The sequence below is a fragment of the Zophobas morio genome, unplaced genomic scaffold, assembly GCF_036711695.1.
Source record: "Zophobas morio isolate AGI-343-1 ecotype UQ-CSIRO unplaced genomic scaffold, CSIRO_AGI_Zmor_V1 ptg000011l, whole genome shotgun sequence".
Lineage (NCBI taxonomy): Eukaryota > Metazoa > Arthropoda > Insecta > Coleoptera > Tenebrionidae > Zophobas > Zophobas morio.
Genome location: NW_026972116.1, coordinates 1,190,987 through 1,209,264, shown reverse-complemented (window position 1 = coordinate 1,209,264; position 18,278 = coordinate 1,190,987). Strand labels below are relative to the sequence as shown.

Sequence of the window (18,278 nt, the reverse complement as noted above, 5' to 3'; positions counted from 1 at the left end):
ATGGTATTATTTTAGTTATGGTGACTGCACCCACATATTTTAAGATATACTATCATTGTTGGCAAAAATTGGAAATAACGTTGTTTGCAATCTTTTAAGAAGGATAATATAATGATTTTACCAATTCCGTGATAACATCAAACCAGTACTTCGGATTATGTCTAGACGTTTCTGCAATAGCGCGTTGCGTCAGAGGACGGAAAGTACACAAACGGCACCATAAAGGGATACATAAATATGCATAAGATGAAAAGGTTCTTACAGCCTACATTCTAGTGTGGGAACAGACACGCCGCAGATTCGAAAAATCGATGCAAGCGAATTTCACCTCTACGGTTTGCCAATACAAAAAGACAAATTTTGTGTCCTGTGCGAATTGTTGTTTTCCTCAAAGGTGAGTTTTTGAGGACACTTAGCTGATTATTTATTCCTTCTACAAGAGTTGGTGAACTACTTGAGACTGCAAATTATTAGGGCTACTATACCATGACTCAAGGATTTCTCTTAGTATTAGGAGGAGTATTCACCAATAATTGATTTTAAAGATACATTTTTAGGTCCAGTATTTTTGCCAAAATTAGTCGATTTTTGTTTAATGCGCATCAGTAACATAAGAGAAATATGTCCCAAAATTAATATTCTTTTCAGTTTAGTATTAGTGTAAAAATATTACTGCTAGAAAAATTGTAATTTATTCCCAACAAAAATGATTTTGCTACAGTGAAGTAAATTTAATCATTTTTAATGTTTGTATACTAAGATTACCAGTAATAAACCGTATTATCGGTCACCACTCAGCAGGGTGATTTACAGATGTTTGCACTTTTTACTTCGCGAACATAAGCGATTGCAACCGAACCACAGCAAAGTTTATTATACCTGAGTAATTGTCAAATAGTCATTAGGATGTTACGATATTGGAATTATTACACACTGAGCGTAAGGTAAGAAAGTGAGAATAGTAATAGGGTCCATCGAACGAACGAATGACTACTTTTATGTTTTCTCAACGTTACATGACCCATAGACTACGATAAAAGTAGTCTCCCATTTCAGTCTGTCTGTCTGTCTGTATACAAATATTCTCCGAAACTACTGACAACCGATTGCTATCAAATTTTGTTTGTATATTGGGTATATCATGTTGATGGTAAAACGCTAACCAAAATTTGGCCACATCCCCATCACCAATAGGATGACGTCATCTACTAAGTTTACAATAGTTTTTTTTTTCTTGTTGTACAAAGTAGGATATTACTGCAATTGTGGTGTATGAATCCGTGTTGAGTTTTCACCCTGGACATCCAGATTTTTGGAAAAAAATCAGAATTGTATAACAACATTTTGTAATTCAACTTGGAAACTACAAAACCGAATGCTCTAAAATCTTGCAAACGTTTTAACGTTATTGTAATTATGGTAAATCGTTAATCAAAATTGATTCGTTTGTCTCGTTCCAAAAAATAATGACGTCATTTCAAAATGTTGCCAAATTAATCCTCTCTGAAATATGCAATATATATATATACTTGTAGTTTATCAGTGCACTCATAGTTTTTAGAATTACTTATACAGGGTGACTCAAAATAAATCATGAATGAGACAATTTATTTTATTGATTAAATCAAAAACGACTCCTCCATTTTTCCGAAAATTTGGGAATGCAGTACTGTTATTATTATTATTATTACAGTGCATCTATCTAAATTAATGTAACTGTTCTTGCAAAAATGTTGATGTCATCACAAAATACTGTATTGGAAAAATGCACTTAAAACAAACGCGCAGCACGCTTCTTTACATTTACTTTCACAGTGAATAGATATCTTTATTTTGACTTATAAAGGTTATCATAAAAAAATAAAATTCCCAAGTTCAAATCTTATAATTTTTAGAAAAATCTGGATTTATTGTACTCTATTTCAGGGGTGAAATAAGTTTCTTCGAAATAACCCTCGACCATTTTTTTTGCCAGATTTTCAAATGTGCCTAGCATTTTTGGATATGTATTTTTCTTTTGTGTTCATTAATCCTCAACTTGGCATAACTACATAAGTCGTAAGAGTGTTAAATCCCTATAATATATATATTCATAACGTATTTTAATACAATGAATGCGTCATTAACGGAAAACACGAATTGCATTATCAATTGTACTATTTTAATGCTAATGAATAATAATGAGCTGTAGTTTTCATTGCCTCCACATACAACGTATTCGTTATAATCGTATAGGCAAACATCACTCGTTCATATCAGACCGAACATACAGTTTGTTATAAAAAAAAAGTCGTTTTCGATTAACGTTTACTCTGAATTGTTGCATTTTTAATAACCTCAGAGCTGAGATAATAACTTTTTTTCATAACTAAAGTAAACAAACTTATTTACGCCTTATTACTGCTAAACACATACCTGGAATTATTACGTGGCAGGTGCTAGTCATCACAGAGATGACCTAGGTGAGGTTTAAGTCAAGAATGTATGTAATTTATATATACGGTATTTATTGTTATTGGGAAATACGAATTTTTTTGTGGTACGGTACACCCCGCGGACGCACCCATGTGTTTCATCCGCATTTGATAACGAATTTAGCACACGTTATACTAATGGTTAATAACAAAACAAGGACAAACACGGAGTTATTGTACCTTTGCGCATTTTTCTTAATGACCCAGTATTGTTTTAATATGTTTACATTACAACAACTCTGAATCCTGAATAGGGTCTCATGATTTTAAAACGATCACACAATTACTTAAAACTAAAAATCTGTCTGAACAATTCAGTTGAATATGTACTGAGAAATTAACGTCCAGAAAAGTGCCTAATCTCATTATTCTACACCACTCACGCTTTCAAAATCAGCTGAGCACTAGCAAAATATGCACGATTGGACAAATTGTATTACGTAACCAGTAGACAAAGGTATAAAATGGGTGAAAGGTTAAATTTCGGGGCCCACTCAGGGTCTTTTTTCGTTTGTGGAGGTTCCACTTGCTGCCTGCTACAAGGTTAACTGAGTCTGAAATTGCGTCATTGCTATATTCATAGTTCGCATTAAATAACAAATAAATAAACAAAGATGTAGAACCAGTAATTGATGTAAAATTGTATCAATACTCCAAAAGTAATAATAATGCTGCATTTTGTCTTTCAGCGAAATAAACAATCAGTTGTCAAATCCGTCAAAAATCCCATGAGAAAAATACAATTAATCAAATATGTTCTAAATTTTGTTAGCGCATTATGCTATTAAAAGTATGTGTATAGTATTTGCCAAAATTAAAAAAAACACCAACATTGCATTCTACCTTACAAATACAACTGACAACACCGTAGTATTATACATATATCTGAAGTTTGACATGAGAAAAAAACAAAAATAGGCTATAACCAAGTTATACTCAATTGCAGATTTTATAAGGGTTTTGACGTTTCAAAACGTTTTAAAGAGATGTAGAATCTAAACTCAAATTTTACAAACGTTAGTGTAATTGACTTAATTTATTTGTGCTTGCATGTTTCGTGATGACAAGTTTGATGTTCGTTGAAGTTTCAACGGTATAATATGAAAATCACCACTGGAAACTATTACAATGACTTCATAATTTAACATTTACGGTGTTGTAAGTAACTGAAAGTGAAGAAGAATACACTAGTCATTTTTTTATTTTTACAACGTCATCTAAAATCTTATTAGTTATTCATCGGACGCTTTCTTTTTCTCACAATGAAGATAGATCGTTACAGATTATGTTATCTAGTTATGTCAGACAAACGTTTTCTGGATTTGAATCATGTCAAAGTTGTCCCTGTTATGGGAACCAAGATTCATTAATGTGGTGACAAAGTCTGTCTGTATGTCTGTCTGTCTGTCTGTCCGTCCGTCTGTCCGTCCTTCTGTCCGTCCGTCTGTCTCTCGTCCCGATTTTTATTAGACAGATAATCTCTGAAAGTATTGGGCCGATTGTTGTCAAATTTTGTATTTATATTAGGTATCATGTAGATGGTAAAACGCTAACCAAAATTTGTCTAATCATCCCCACCAATAATGTGATCACGTCACTTCAAAATTGTAGGAACGGCTCACTCCAATTTCCTAGAAAATTTTGGGAATACAATACTGTTATTTTTAGTATTATACTGCACCAATCGAAGTTGATATACCTGTCCTTGCAAAAATGTTGATGACGTCATCACAAAATTGTTTATAGAAAAACTCAACTCGAAAAAGCTGTTGTACTTTAGTTGCGACAACTTTCGACCAATTTTCTTCCATATGTGTTTGTCATCGTATTGTGACAAGCGGATGACAGCTTTCAAAATTAATTTTGGAAACGACATACGGAAAAAATAAAGTCTGGTGATATAACACTATTGATCAGGTTTTTGTTTAGATACCCGTTACCTCGTTAGTTAGAAAGCGTCTGTAGAGAGTTAACCTTTATTGGAAAGAAATATAGGATAATTTTACGTATATTAATCACAGCCTTCTTTATAAGAATTATTTTGGATCATATGCATATATATTTCAGTACTCTAAAAATCAGTAGATGAAATCTTGTGTGACTACTGAATAAAGATCTGGTAACTGATACCGTCTGGAAAACAATCCCTAATTCCCAAAGGGGATAAAAAAACTTACAAATCATATATGAACCAACAGGTCTAACATTTGAAGATGAATATTTCTTGTGAAGAAAAAATACTGCCAAGATATTTCCACGCATCTAAATGCATAACTGAATAATAAAAAATTGTGTATATATTTTTAAAATTTCTATTATTTCAACAATGCTGAAACCTATGGCTGAAACTTACATACACTTTAAAATAAAATGTTCGAAGAAATGATTCTAAAGTCAAGAACAAAACTGCATCACCAAACCCCCAGCAGAGGCGCAAAAAATCTTTGTAAATTTTATTTCGCATCTAAAAAGAATAATTCGCATAATTCATTGTGCCTCTATAACAATAAAGTTTACATTATATTTCCGTTATTACCCGTAGTCGACGCTGGAAAATACACATTTATTATATACAAACCAGTTACAATAAAAAGTTGAAAACTAGCGTTATTTTCAGAATACAGCAACTTCCCTGTGATTCACGATATACAAAGATGTAATTTCTAAAAATCTTTTTTTTATATAAATACTCCTGCCTCGAAAGCGTGTGTGCAAGGCACATTTTCTTTACACTAGTCATCGCCGTTGACCGCAAGGACAAGGTCGTTCCATCCGGTTCCATCGATGCTAATCTCCATGGGACTTTATCTGGAATATTTTTATTTTACTCTTATCCCGTTTCGAATACTGAAGCTGCATACAGTGAAAATTGTTACCATACCATTAGTCTTCAACGCAAGCTAACAGCTGCAGAGACAGACTGATCATGCAGCTGTCGGCTGCCACTACCTTTTATGAGTAAATGTAGTGCAATGTCTCCTTTTCTGGCCTTTCATACGTTTAATAAAACTCAAAGTCCACATGACGCTTTTTCCGGCAAAACGAGTGTTAAAAATGTTCGAAATAGAATAATTGGAGTTGCTTTGTGTAGAAACGTGGAGAACGGTTCTGCTTTAGGCTAAAAATGTTGATCCCGTTAAGTCCAGTAGTGTCGATACAGTTGCAGTTTGGATGTTCAAGATTGATTGTGTGGGAGAGGAAGGAGCGGTTCTGTATTTCCTGCATTTAATTGTTTTGGGCTTCCGGTATTCACACGCTGTTAATCATCAATTTATTTGGCGGTTGGACAGATGCGCAAACTAATAGACAAGACTAGGAAGTGTCAAGTACATAATGTACATGTGAGTGCGTGATCCGAAATTACTCGGCAAGCACAAACGAAATTTGTTTCTATATTATTTTACGTTTCAACTTACAACTCACAATAATTGTAGGTACCTATTTCAGATTTAAAAGTATGTGGTTTATGTGTATCAATTTTACTTTAGTATTTTCAGGACCCCTACAGGACGAAGAATTAGGTGTCCCATTTCCGTCTGTCTGTCTGTCGTCCCGATTTTTATTAGACAGATAATCTCCGAAAGTATTGGGCCGATTATTGTCAAATTTTGTATTTATATTAGGAAAATCATGTAGATGGTAAAACGCTAACCAAAATTTGTTTAATCATTCGCACCAATAATGTGATGACGTCACTTCAAAATTGTGCATAGTAAATGGGTTTTAAATTGTATAATGTATAAAATAACATAGTTCTGCACATGTACAGTTTCGGCCACAAAATCTTGGGCAGTTCTGTCATTCCAGTGACCTAAGCTCTAAAACAGGCTTTACGGACTTATAACCTCAAATTTGCCATGTTTGTCAGTCTGACGTAGACTGGAATGTGCATGAGACGTACGTCAAAATTTATTTTTTAAAAGTGTCAATCATTATGACAATAAAGTATAGACTACACTATGTTTTTTTTAATGACAGAAAACTACTGCCCAAGATTTTCTGGCCGAAACTGTAGTTTCTGACGCTGTGTTGAGTTTTTACCCGAAACGTCCAGATTTTGGAAAAGAAATCAAAAGTACATAACAACATTTTGCAATTTAATTTTGGATCTGCAAAAGCGAATGCTTTGAAATCTTGCAAATGTTTTAAAGTTATGATAAGCATGATAAATTTTTAATCAAAATATGTTTGCTCATCCCCTTCAAAAAATTGATGACATCAACTCAAAATTTTGCCGAATAAGTCCTATCTAAAATGTCCAAAATATGTTGGGTCTATATTTGTGATTTATTACTCTATTCATATTTTTACTTCCCGAGCGGAAGCAAAGGAAGTATTGCAATCGAGTCCGTCGGCCGAGTCTATACTTTTACGTTTTCTCGATTTTTCATGATCCCTACAGTACGAAGAAATAGGTCTCCCGTTTACGTCTGTCCGTCTGTCCGATGATAATAATAACATTCAGAATATTTTGTTCAATTGAAGCTTATTAATAATTTTAGCCTCTATTTTGAGGCGATAAACTCATTCAACAAATGTCTACGTGTCTAATGTGCTGTAAAATATATTTTTTGCACTCATGACCTTTTTTGATAGCTTTCGCGCATTCACCAGAGTGCGGGAGGTCGAACTTCCCGCACACGTGCATTTAACTTCCCGTTGCCATGGTAACCTTAAAATACTCGGGTAGTGTCAACATTGTGACGTGTTGACGGCGCTGTCAATGGCGTTGTTTATAAATAACTCACAGTTAATCTCTTCAGTTTAAAGGTTTATTCGTCGCAAAAAATATTGTACACAACACGTTCGTGAGCCTGCTTCCCGCATTCACGCAAATGCGGCACTCCCTTTGGTCGTGCCTCAAACAAGCGTTCATGCGGGAAGCAGGCTATCCCGAACTAGTTGCGTAAATTACTATATGACTTGCAGAGACAGACAGCAGCCACCTGCACAAAGAGCTGCCGCCTAAGTTTTGTTTGCAGTATTGTTTCTTATTTTTATTTTGCTTTTTTTATCATTCTATAAAGTATACCGCACACTTTTGAAATTACTGCATTTGCATTAATATTTTTTCGATTTGCTTATACAAGTGATGAAAAAAAAATAATGACTCATTTTATTTTATTGATGAAATCAAGAACTCCAAAACCGAATACATTGAAATCTTGCAGATATTTTGAAGTTATTGCAGACATGATAACTTTTTAATCAAAATATATCTCTTTATCCCCCCCCCCACCCCCAAAACTGATAACGTCATGTCAAAATTGTGCCAAATAAAGGCTATCTAAATTGTACAAAATATGATTCATTCAGACTTGCGACTTATTATTGCATTAATATGTTGTAAATTTCCATAAATAGATTAGTTTGTTTTATTGATTAAATCAAGAACGACTCACTCCATTTTTCCCAAAATTTTGGGGGCCGGGCGGGAGGGAAGGGTGGGGAGAGAATATAATACGTAATTGGGTCTTGAATTTGAAAGTAATAATTATGTTTTTTATTTAAAATTGTTTACCCTTGTTTATCTAATTTATACATAGTTATCAATTTTTGGAAAATGGTTTCATCCGGTGTCATGAATGTCATGAGTGCAGAATAAGGACACTTCACTTCTACCGTACCATTATTATCAATTAGACCGTCAGATGTGCATAAAAATGGACAAGCTAGTATAAGTACAATTTTGTCACTTGGACCTACCATTTTAGGCGAAAAAAAAATCATAAAACATTTACTTACTAATCTCAAAATACTTGAATGGTTTGTTTTTTCTATTTGTCTACATGCTATTAAATGACTTTGGGACTAGGCTCATTTTCTCTCAAGCGTCCTACTATTAAATTTACAATGTAACGCCCACAAGTACCGCTGGTTTCGTCCACAACAAAATATATACAGTGTTCACCAATATTCTGCTTAATATTATTTAAGATGTTTTCATAAATATTGGGAACGAAATTTTTTCTAAGAGTGCTCTCGTCAGGCATAGATTTTTGTGCATATTTCTCCAAAAATTTTTTGAATGATGGGTCTTGGACTTTCTGTAAAGGTAAGTATATCTGCACATACCAAAGCTTCGCACAAATCCGAACTCAATGTACGTTGTTCACTTTTGGAAAATGCTGTAACTATTGTTTTTTCTTTTTAAAGAAATTGAACCAGCTTCGACTGTTCCAGATTCCGACAGTGTGACTTGTGATAATCTGTAGCGACATACTGCTCAACCAAAAATTTCCGTTTTGATGGAATGTGAATTAGTGAAAAAAAAAACTTTTGTACTAAATAATTAAAGGAGTTATTTGTGCTACAAGTTTTGAAAGTCATGTTTTTTCACAAGTTTAAAGGTTGTCAATGAAACGAGTAAAAAAGTACCATTCAAAATGTGTTGTACAAAAGTATTTTTTTGTATTTTAATCATAAAGGCCAAAATTTGGACAACATGATGCCTTAGAATTCAACTGTGCTATGCGTCACAATAGGTAACCCTGCTAAATATAAAAAGTACATAAGAGAATACATATTTCATACTAATAAGGAAAAATAAAAAAAAAACTATAATTGAAATTTTTGCAACGGTGAATACTTAAAAAAAATTCATAGAATGGTGAAGCACTTGCTAAAAATGTCCAAATCCGTGTTGAACAACTTTCAAAAAGAGGCAATTAAAAGACGTTTTACTAGAGAAACTGTCGAAGGTGGAGAACAGAGTAAGTATAATACCAACATTGCCAACACAGCTCTCGTCTGATGATACACACTCTCTATTTACTTTCGTTTTATTTTTACTTCCCGAGTGTAAACTAAGAAAGTATTGTGTTCGAGTCCACTGGGCGATTGTCTACTTTCATATTTTCTCGATGTGTCATGACCCATAGACTACCAAAAAAATGGGTCTCCCAATTCCTTCTATCTGTCTGTCTATCTGTTTGTCTGTCCTCCGTCTGTTGTGTCGATTTCTGTTGGACAGATAGCCCAATGTTTGTCGAATCATCCCCACCAACAATGTGATGACGTCATCTTAAAATTATAAATAGTAAATGGGTTTCAATTGCATAGTCTAACATACTTCTGCATGTGTAATTATGATTCCGTGTTGAGTTTTTACTAGACATATCCAGATTTTTGGAAAAAAAAATTCAAAATTATATAATAACATTTTCGAATTTAATTTTGAGTATGCAAAACCGAATGCCTTGGAATTTTGCAGACGTTTTAAAGTTGTTTTAAGCACGGTCAATTTTTAATCAAAATATCCTTCACCAAAAAATTCTTTTTGTCATCTCAAAATTTGCCGAATAAATCCAATGGGAAATGTGCAAAATATGAGGAGTCTATACTTGTGATTTTTCATTACATTCATATTCTTAGAATGATTGCTTATATTCTTCTCATTCTTGTTGTGTCTGCAATTTACAAATTTTTTCCTAAAAGAAAATAAGACACCTGGGAATTACAATTGATTTTGATTTTCGGGAGTGTTTGCCTATCAAAGAATTAAAAGCTCAACTTTTTCATTTATTTTTAAGAGTGTCTATCTCTAGATACATGAAAAACTCAGCAGTGTAGTATTTGGTGAGGAAGAGCCTAATAAATAAATAATAAATCAATTCCATTGGAAACAGAAATGCAACAGTTACATTTACGTTTTACAAACAGAAAGTAGAATGTTGATATAATTTTGCACTTTGCAAGTTATTCATCAGCTTTTTTTTGTTCATACCATAACAAAGTAGCCCCAAAAATATTTTGTTATCAATTTTGAATATTCAATACTAATTTGTTATTTTATTTTACACGGTTTTGTTTCACTTTTGCTTACTTGTTTAATTTTCTCGTAAGTTATTATTGTATTTACACTCACAAATCAATGCTAATTTTAAATATACTATGTCCAATATTTTTAATAGTTTTTTATACTGTTTGTAATATTTTTGTACATGGTCTATTTTCATACAAATTAAGAAAAGTGACAAAAGATGTACGCCATTTTACGAACATCCACAGTTTAATAAGAAACACAAGATAATAACAAGTGTAAGTACAGTAATTAACGTTCTGAAGATGTAATATGTATTTAATAGTAATAAACGAAACTAGTCGACACTGATGAGTTTTTTTTGTCCACTATCGCGATAATTAACACTAAAGTCCATTAATAGTTGGACATTATGTATATATTAATCAACAAATTGAATGTTTATTAAGTTTTAAGTCTATATTCCAAAATAAAATACTATTTGTATATATAATTATATCAAACTCTTGTCCTTCTTTTACAACCGTTTTATATTTTAATCTTTATTATAATGATAATGGCTGAGTGTAAAGTAAATATTTAATTGTGATAGATTAATTAATGAAACTGTCAAAAGTACCAGGTTTTAGTGTTAAACGACCAGAGTGTATTGTCTTTGCCATTTCTATTGAAACACCACCTGTTGATTTTGCTTAAAATTTAGCAATTGTTAACAGCTTTCGGTTGATTGACAACGGCTTTTAGATAGAAAATTGTCTGAATATGAACGTTGCCAAATTTACGATTAACAAGTGGTGTTTCAATAGAAATGGCAAATACTATATTATAAGATTAACAATAGTTATTATTATTAAATAAGCCGCAGTAGTAAGACCATAATACTACATATTTACAATTACGTACAAAAATGAGAACGAGAAATTTACTTTTCCAACATTTATGTTTGCGAATTATGAATGTCTAATTGTTATTCTATTATCTAATTTACCCGAAAACACGGTTTCGTCAAAGATTTTCAGATAAGTAATAAAAAAAACAAAATAGTGAAAAACATTCATAATTTATAGTAAAGTACACGGTTGTTTACATTTGCTTTTGTTATCCGTGGACTTTCAGCCTGTAAGCTATTGTTCGCATTTCTTTATTTAAACCAGACCGGTACCATGCAACAGAAAACAACTCAGATATAATAATTACTTGCTTCATGTGCTGTGATAAAATATTTGTAGTTGAAAGTTTTTTTTTTTGTAAATCAAGGTGGCAAACGGTGGATATGAAGTTTTTTAAGGTAAATAATAAGTTATGATTTTGTTGTAATTTATTGAAACTATGACATTCTTGTTTACTTATGAATTGGGAAAATAGTAATGGCACAAGGTCATTATAGCTAGTATGTTGTTTGTAGCACAATTTTCGAGACACTGCGTTTCGCTGACTGGTCTGTTACGTACATACTTCGCATTTAGAAATACTTAAAAATTTGGAAAACCTCCAGCTACGATGACACATAACACAGACGACAAAGAGACGATAATGGTGTCATTTTTTGAACTTTAGATTACCCCGTTTAAAACAGTTGATTAATACTTTGTTATCGTTTTCTCAAAACTCACTGAATATTTTTCTTATCTTCAATCAACTTCGTTGATTCTAATTCTTTGAATTTCCCGCAACTTTGTGATAGTACGTTAAATCGATTTTCCTTGTACGACATTGACAGGCATTCCGATTACACGCGAATGTACTTTTAACCTATGACGCATATTTGCAAATCACTTGTAATTTTCATTCATGAGGAAATCTCATGGTCAGTTGTTATTGAGAATTTTGTTTTTTTTTAGTTCTGATGGCAGTGACTATAGTACACTGCATCTATATAAAAAAGACAACGTAAATATTTTTGTTTCTTTTTTTTAATAGTCCAATTAGAATTGCCATAGTACGAAATCGGGTTTGTAAAATCCACTTCTCACGGTCCCATATGGCAACCGCGCAGCATTCGTAGTTCGTACTAGATCGGTGTGTTCGGGATATCTTCGTCAGTTTCGAGTTGGTCGTTGGTGGAAGTTTACGTTTACGTTTCAGTACGTGGACTGTAGTGGTTTGTGGAGAGTGTGACAACACTGAACCGTTGATAACTGTCATGTTATTTTAAGGACTCGATTTCGAAACTCTTTAAATTTAATCAGGTTAGTTACATTCAATCTGAGATATTTCAGCACACTTTCGTAGTTTCTGTACTGCTTGCTTTCCTATCACTTTGACGTACGAGAAAGTGGCCATATGTCGTCCTTGTGTCCCACTTAAGGCAAAAACGATAAACCAAAACATCAAAGTTAAGTTCATAGAGATTCAATTGGGATATGGTCGATATATGGGCAAACCCCCGACCGTCTGGGAATGTCTGCATCCGTCTCTTTTTCTCTCGATGGGAGTTTTTTTTCGTGTTTCCGGTGCTGGCGGCCGACCGACCATTGATGTGATCTCTCTGGAATGTGGTAGGGCTGGGTGCTTGTAGCGGTCGGGGAGCGGTAAGAATGGAATGCTGGAAATCGTGAATGGTTTCTGAATTCCAACAATGTTGCCGACATTGGGTCCCTTCGGTGCGAGTGTACTCAGACGGCCGTACGATTATTACTCGGACACTATCTGTCCTTTGCTTCGTAGGAACGCCCCACTAATGATGGCGCAAGAAATTCCACAGACTTGCATTCGGCGGCGAGGAATACGTTTCGAGAGAAATCGATACCAGCAAACACCATCAAATTACTGGAGAAATCATCCCAAATAATAAAATGCAAATAGGCGAGTTCGCCGACGGGGCGATTTGGCAACTTAGCATGAGTTATTTTGACGGGGAAACATTATTAAAAATAACAGAGATGTTTGTCTACGCAGTGGTGCGGGAGATAAAAATTTAGTATGTATAAAGTTGGACGTTATCGTGCCACGGGTACAATTGCGATTTGCGATAGTTAAATCTGTAGATACGGTGTTTCGTAAACGTGACGTGTATGTTCAGCGCCTGCGATTTGACAACACAGGGTCAGAAACTGTCGACTGCATCATTTATTCTGCAATGAGGAAAAGGACAATTGAAACTTAATTTTATTTATACCCAAAATTTCACAATTTTTTCAATAAAGTGCCAGTACAGATTATGTTTTCACCTCGATTATATAAATTTAAAGAAATTGTTTTAAACAAATATCGTGCTGATTTGGCTGGCTGCGCTCATGCTCCAAACAACTCTTACTACATTGAACATCTTGCTCAACTAGTATAATATACTGTTATTTATACATAAAATATAATACATTAGTTTAAATACCATGCCATAATCATGCCTTATAAAATATAACATATGGTAATTTTTAATATGTGCGAAAAATCGTTAGGGTTACTTGTATATAAATTCTTGATTTCTTTATTAACAGTTTATAACTTGTAAACTAAGCACTTTTACTTGCGTAAGCAAACCGTAATAGGGTCCATCCGACGATTGGCTAGTTTGTTTTCTGCATGTTCATGACCCCCCAAGATTAGGCCTCCCGTTTCGCCTGTTTGTCATCTGTGTTGTAAACTAAGGAAGTATCGTAATCGAGTTCATCGGATGACGGGCTACTTTCACGTTTTCTCGACGTTTCATGGGTTCATGACAGAGTACGAAAAAATAGGCCATCATTGTTTGTCTGTCTGTCTGTCCGTCCGTCCGTCCGTCCGATCGTGTTAATTTTTATTAGACAGATTATCTCCGAAACTACGGGACCGATTGTTGTCAATTTTTATATTTATTTTTGGAATATCTTCTAGATCGTAAAACGTTAACCAAAATGTACATTAGTAATGTTATTTAAAGTTCATTATACTTTAGCCCGTGTGGTTTATGAGTCCGTGTTTTTACGCTAGAAATTTAAATATTTAGAAAAAAATTATATTGTGTAACATCATTCATAATTTTTCGTTTATGCCCCCAAATGATGACGTAATTTTACAATTTTTGACACTATAGAGTAACAGTAACATACTCTTGCATGTGTGGTATATGTATCCATCTGGATTTTTTACCTTGGGCATTCAGAATTTAAAATCAGTTGTATAATAACGTTTTACAATTTTTTTTTTTGAAATTGCAGCAACGAATGCTCTTCGTTGCGAAGATTTTAAGATTACATGATAAATCTTTAATCCTAATTTATTCGTTTATGGCCTCCTCAAAAAAAATTGTGTCGTCTTACAGTTTTGTAGAATAAATGTTCTTCAAATTTATGAGTGTTTGCACCAGACATGCAGTTTTTTTGGGGAAAAAGTTGGTCTAACGTTATTTTGACAGAACTTCCCTTGCCTCGGAAATACAGTACAAATAACTCCAAATTTTTCGAAAAATTATAAGACTTGGATTTGCGAATTTAGTTTTTTTTTTTATAAGTTACAATAAAGATATGTAAAAACTCATACACTTGTGTATGAATCCATGCTGAGCTTTCACCGTAGACATCAAAACTGTGTAACAACATTTTGCAATTTAACTTTGAAACTGCAAAACCGAATGCTCTGAAATCTTGCGAAATAAATCGTTAACCAAAATTTATTATTATTGTTATATATACATTTGTTGTTATTAGTATTACACTGTATCTATCCCAATTGATGCACATGGCCTCGCAAAAATGTTGATGACGTCATCACAAAATTCTGGTATGGAAAAACTCACTTGAAACGCTTCTTTTATCATTACATACATGCCTTTATTTTAGCCTATAAGGGTTATCATAAAAAAATCGTAAAATCAAATCGTATAATTTTTCGGAAAATCTGGTCTTATTCTGTCGTAATTCAGCGGCGAGGGAAGTTCTGTCGAAATAACCTTTGACCATTTTTTTAGAATTCTACAGGGTGACTTAAATAGGTTAATGAAAAGATCAGTTTAATCTATTGATTAAAGAACACCCTATTTTCCCGAAAATCTGAGTGCTATTATTATTATTATTATTGATATTGCACTGCGCCTATTGATTTATGTATCCTTGCTAAAATGTTCATGACGTCATCACAAAATTTTATAATGGAAAATCTCACTTGTTACATGTATGCTTTCTAACCTGTACTTAATAATCCATACAGATGATAAAATAAAATTCTCAAAATGAATTTCGATAATTTTTCGAAGAAACAATTGTTCGTCAGCACTTCAGGAGCGAGGAAAGTTCTGCAACTTTGGACTTTTTTTTAAATCACGGAGAAGAAAAAAAAATCGCATACATTAAGAGTCACGTTCTTTGTACATAAAATTCAGAAGTATAAAGGCAATGGTTAAAAAAACTTACGTATACTTAACATTTGACGTGAAATAAGTTACGCCATTTTTAAAGTCTTACAAACATTAAATTTTGGCATTGTAAACTCCTCTTAAAACGTCATATACGTATGTGCCCTGAAAAAAATTAATTGTAAACAAAAAAAATTGAAGCCGATCGAAAATTTTGCAACAAAGAAGTTCTCTTTAACTTATTTGCTCTGAAATGACAATAAATTGATACTACTAAAAGTACCTGGAATTATAAAGTAGCTTGCTTTTGCTCGTAAATCTTTTTTTTGTCGAGGTGAAGTTCTTGCGCTATATTTTTACTAGAAGCACGATTCTTCAGTCTTCTGATAAAAACAGATTTTTGTATGTAGTTGAGGTAATTGTGACATTTTAAATGACATTGACGTCAACTTGATGGAATAAAACCAAATATATACTTCACAAATTTTGATATTTTCGTAGGGTGCGTTCATAAACTGTACGCCTTAAAAGAGCTGCGACTGTACATCAAAAATCCAAGTTGTTTTTTCTGTCTCTAAAGTTGAAAACTAGTAGGCCTAGAAACCATTTTCTCAAATTGTTTTTGAATTGCACTCTTTTATTCATTAATTTTTAAATCATATAGCTATTAAATTTTTAAGATTACTGAAATCTTATAATTTTAAGTTTGCATTTGACAAAGTTGTAGGCGCAAGAAACGAAACCAAAATATTAACCCTGGTTGATACTATTTCAACGTCGTTGTTTATTCTTTATTTTTTGGTCATTTCCATTTAGTTTGTCTGTTGATTCCTGAATGTATTAAGTTCCAGAGCTATAAAAAGGCGATAGGAATTCAAGCTTCCCTACATTGTGATAACAAAAATGTTTTCCTTCTCTAGATAATACATTGTTTAATTCAACAATGTATTATATTATTGTTCCTATTTTTCACTATGTTGGTGCCAATTAATAAAATAAGTTTCGATTGTTCCAGGAAACTATGGTTGACACTCTTCCCAACAGTGGACCATTAATAAACATCTTTCCAAAGTATGGCTCAAAATGCGAATACACGGGAAAAACTATCACCGAACCAGATAACGGTCACAAGACCGAAAGTTTGAGCAAACTGGACTACAGAAAGGAGGGCGAACGGTTAAAATCGTTCAAACATTGGAAAAGTGAGGCAGTCCGACCAGAAGAGTTAGCTAAAGCTGGATTTTATTTTTTGAACAACCCTGCCAATCCAGATCTTGTTAAGTGTGCCTTTTGTAATGCAGAAATCTGCAGCTGGGAATCTGGTGATGATCCAATGGACGAACATAGAAAATGGTCTCCGAATTGCTCTTTTATTAGAGATAAACTTCATACAGCCATAAGTCCTTTTGAATTTTTCAGAAGTCAAGCTTCTGGGCAAGATGTATGTGGCAATGCAGAAATTTTCAGTAATTCGATTCCGGAAAGCGAAACATTCAGATTATTAAGTAACATGGTTAGGAATTACGAAGATGAAAAAATTCGATTAGAATCGTTCGTCAAGTGGCCCAAATCTTCAAAACAGAAACCGGAAATCTTGGCAGAAGCCGGATTCTATTATCGTGGAGTTGAAGATCATACAATTTGTTTCAAATGTGGTGGAGCTTTAAGAGATTGGAAAGATGATGATGATCCCTGGGAACAGCACGCGCTCTGGTTTCCCAAGTGCAACTTTCTTCTCCAAAGTAAGGGATCGAAATATGTTGAAGATGTGCAGCGCAAACTCAAGTCTGGTGTTCCATGTAACAACATAACCAAAGAAAAAGAATGCGAGCAGAATGTGTGTGAACAAGGTTCCAGTGCGTCTCCAGATGACGGGATTCTCCGTTGCAAAATTTGCGACTCGAACGAACGAAATGTGATTTTTATTCCGTGTAAACACATTTTAGCTTGTGACGAGTGTTCAAGACAGTTTAATAACTGCCCGGTGTGCAGGAAGCGGATTGACGAGAGAATGAAAGTGTTTCTGTCTTAAACTGTTAAATTATTGGGTTTTTCATTTCATTTCTAGTCAATGTTCTTCAGACTTCATCTTTATTAATAAACTTCTATCAATAAATTCTATTTTTGTAAACATCCTAATCCCTTCAGTACAAATTTTGATAGGAAATCAATGCTGTGGTTGTTGTCTAATTGTATATAAAGTTGTTTAGTTTTTTCACCAATACGCTTCACTTAGATTTAGTTTTTTTTTGTAGCAAGTTCCTCCATTGCATTGCAATAGATGAAGTAAAACTATTGTCTAGAAACATTAAAAACTGGAAAGTTACTTCATATTTTTGTGTACTGCAAAATAAACATGAGAATAGACTTTTGAAATTACATTGTTTTTTTTTTACCTTACCAGATGCGCGGCGCAGTCGTGACCGTAGAGCAGAAAGAAGAAATGGAAGGAATATGACGTGAAGCTATATGTTATGGTTTCGCGTGGTCTCTTGTCAAGGTGATGAGTATTAAGAGTACAACAATTTTTTAGATGTACTCGGTTATAAATGCAAAATTGTTCGTGGAACGTATATCTCTGAGTGGAGGTTAAAATTAATGTAAAAAGGTTGTTTATGAGTTTACTGTTTTATTAAAAAAGGGCATGTTTCGAGAAACTCCTGTTCTCATCTTCTGCTTGGTAAACGTAAATTTAAAAACTGATCGCAGGTTGTTTCGACAGAATTTCCCTCGCCCTTGTACAATGAAACACCCAGCATTTTCTAAAAATTAT

The 18,278-nt window shown here is 33.5% G+C and overlaps 1 protein-coding gene across 2 annotated transcripts; it reads left to right on the top strand.

The window, feature by feature from the left end:
• Positions 1-11,401: 11,401 nt before the first annotated feature.
• LOC135126622 (death-associated inhibitor of apoptosis 1-like) lies at positions 11,402-17,621 on the top strand. 2 transcript variants are annotated; one of them, XM_064052661.1, is made up of 2 exons: positions 11,402-11,524; positions 16,521-17,621. In XM_064052661.1, exons 1-2 carry the CDS (start codon positions 11,441-11,443, stop codon positions 17,535-17,537), a joined length of 1,101 nt encoding a protein of 366 aa, XP_063908731.1. In that variant the 5' UTR covers positions 11,402-11,440; the 3' UTR covers positions 17,538-17,621. The 2 variants fall into 2 exon arrangements, with proteins under 2 accessions (XP_063908731.1, XP_063908732.1); XM_064052662.1 differs by lacking the exon at positions 11,402-11,524 and adding an exon at positions 12,247-12,425.
• Positions 17,622-18,278: the final 657 nt, after the last annotated feature.

What these genes read in the sequence shown, in the direction of transcription:
- LOC135126622 (XM_064052661.1), top strand. Translation starts at nt 11,441, where the DNA reads ATGTGCTGTGATAAAATATTTGTAGTTGAAAGTTTTTTTTTTTGTAAA. An exon ending in TGGATATGAAGTTTTTTAAG is followed by an intron (nt 11,525 to 16,520) that starts GTAAATAATAAG and finishes CGATTGTTCCAG; the next exon opens with GAAACTATGGTTGACACTCT.